The sequence below is a fragment of the Condylura cristata genome, unplaced genomic scaffold (assembly GCF_000260355.1).
Source record: "Condylura cristata isolate star-nosed mole 26May11 unplaced genomic scaffold, ConCri1.0 scaffold00017, whole genome shotgun sequence".
Taxonomy (NCBI): Eukaryota; Metazoa; Chordata; class Mammalia; order Eulipotyphla; family Talpidae; genus Condylura; species Condylura cristata.
In genome coordinates, this window is record NW_004567118.1 from 848,537 (window position 1) to 850,739 (window position 2,203).

Here is a 2,203-nt window from a genome sequence, read left to right on the forward strand (position 1 = left end):
GGCATGCGGCCAGGCGGCGCCTCCCGGGGCAGGAGGGCAGCGAAACGCGCGCCCAGAGGCCAACTGGCGATGCTGTTTTCTGCCTCCTGGAGCAGCCAGAGCTTCCGAAAGCTGCTTTCAGCTGCGTCCAGCTGTCCGCAGACTGAGGAAGGGGGGACGACGCCCCCTTTCCAGAGAGCTGGGCACGACCGTGGGCTGGGCTAAGTGCCAGCGCCTCGGAGACCCTCCTCTGCCCGGCGGGGCGGCCTGCGCCCCAGCCCCGGGCGCCGCCCGGCCTTACCTCTGCCTTCGCCGCCGCCTTCGGCCTGGCTCTCCACTGCGCTGCTGGCAAACGGCGCCGCCGCCGACTTACTCTGGGCGGTGTCTTTGCCGAACAAACTGGAATTTCCAGAAGAAAATGAAAATGCAGTCAGGGGGCCGGCGCTCGGCGGGCCTGACGCCGCGCCGTCGACCTTGCCGCCGAAGCGGGGTGCGGCCGTCTCCTCTCCGCACGCGGCCTCCGTCTTCTGCTCAGAGGTCTGCTCCGTTTTGTCGCCGCGAAGCAGAAACGTGGCCTCCGGCTGTGCTTTGGCCGCACCGAACAGGACCGGGGCCGGGGCTCCGGCCGCCCCCTGGCCGGCGCCGCCGTGGACACAGGCCAGCCCCCGCGAGCTTGCCCAGCCCCTCCTGTGCTGGAACCCCCGCGTCTCCGCGCACCGCCCCGGGAGGCTGGTCAAGGAGCAGGTGGCTCGTTCCTGCGGGTCAGCACAGTCACGTGGACGATGAAGCCAAGCGTTTCCTTGGCGTGCCGGACGCCCCTCGTTATTAACCCGACTGTATTTCTCCCGACTTCTTTAGATGGATGCTGAATACCGCGTGAGGAAATTCCTGGCCCTCTTAAGGGAAGAAGGAGCGTAAGTACACACCGCACCGGGCTGCCCGGCCCGCCGCGGCCGCGCGGCCTCTAGTCTCAGAGTCGCTCTGCAGTGGGTAGAAATTTGAGTTCGCCGCCCTTCTGGAACAACTTTTTTGCCGTTTATTAGACTTCTTTGCTGTGTTGTAGGTCTGAGAGACCAAGCAAGGAAAGTGGGTGCACTGTTGCCTTGCTCTCCCTGTCCTGCTTCACAAAACTCCCTTGTCACGGTGCGGGGAAGAACTCAATGGTACATATTTACCGGAACCTGCTTTTCAGTGCATGGAGCTGTGACTCCGTCTGTGCAACGCTCGCCTCGTAGCAAACGCTTAGTGGGAAACGTAGCGGCTCTTTCTGAGGTCGTGACGAAGGGCTTTTCACAGTTCCATGTGTTGTGTGTGTCTTTTGGGTTTTTTTCAGTAGCCCCCTTGACTATGAAAATGGATTATTTTCAAGCACATAGTGACCAAGAGAAGCGACCGAGGTAAAGACGGCCTGGGGTCTTCACAACGTACTCAAGACACGGGACTGAGTGAAATGCGCCCCCACGTGCTCGCTGCATGAGTAGCCCAGAAACTCCCTCAGCCTCTGAGATGCCCCTGTTTTGTGGAAGGTGTACCTTTGCTCTAGAATGCTCTGCTTACCTCTCTGTGCAAGCTAAGATGATTCCTTCTTCTCAGCCTCCAAGCGTATTTGTGAGCACCACACATCACCCACCGCCGCCGCCCAGCTCCCAGTAACCGTGAGGCTGTTGTAAGGCAACACGGGCCTACTGGAAGGGACAGTGTAAGCCACAGTGACGAGGGCTTGGGATTACCTGGCAGCTTCCCTGTGCTGACACCAAAGGCAATTCGGTGTTAAGTTCAAGGTTCTTGCAGAAAACCAGTGGTTATTTCTGCCTGAAGAAACTGGGTTTTGAAGTTTTAAGCTGCTCTTCTCAATCATTTCCAGAGCTGTTTCCAAATTGCAATCAGGAGGAGCTCTTTTTATCAGAAAGCCAGATTCTTACTGTGTGGGCTGTGACATCCCTGTAACCTAACTTAGTTTGCTGTGGTAAGCAATATGCTAATCATTACTGCTTGGTAGATGTTGTTAAAAACTTGTGAAAGTGTGTTTGGAAAAAGCAAACACCCCAGTCAGAAAAGAGTTGTTAAAACCAAGTCATTTACAGATCTCTCGGCACCAGCCAGAGTCACTCTCAAGGGTCAGCTCCCTAGTATGACACTGAGGCTTATTTGTGTCACCACTTTTCTGTTTCCCAAATGACTTACTAGAATTTACCCTTCGTTTAAAATTCTCTGTATTTCTAAT

General features: G+C 56.5%; 1 protein-coding gene across 1 annotated transcript in view; it reads left to right on the forward strand.

Annotated features, from left to right (window-relative positions):
- NSF (N-ethylmaleimide-sensitive factor) overlaps positions 1-897 on the forward strand; it is a 101,118-nt gene extending 100,221 nt beyond the window's left edge. The window contains exon 17 of the mRNA XM_004684065.2: positions 838-897. Within this exon, the coding sequence (XP_004684122.1) occupies positions 838-897 (60 nt within the window). The remainder of the gene's footprint in view (positions 1-837) is intronic.
- Positions 898-2,203: the final 1,306 nt, after the last annotated feature.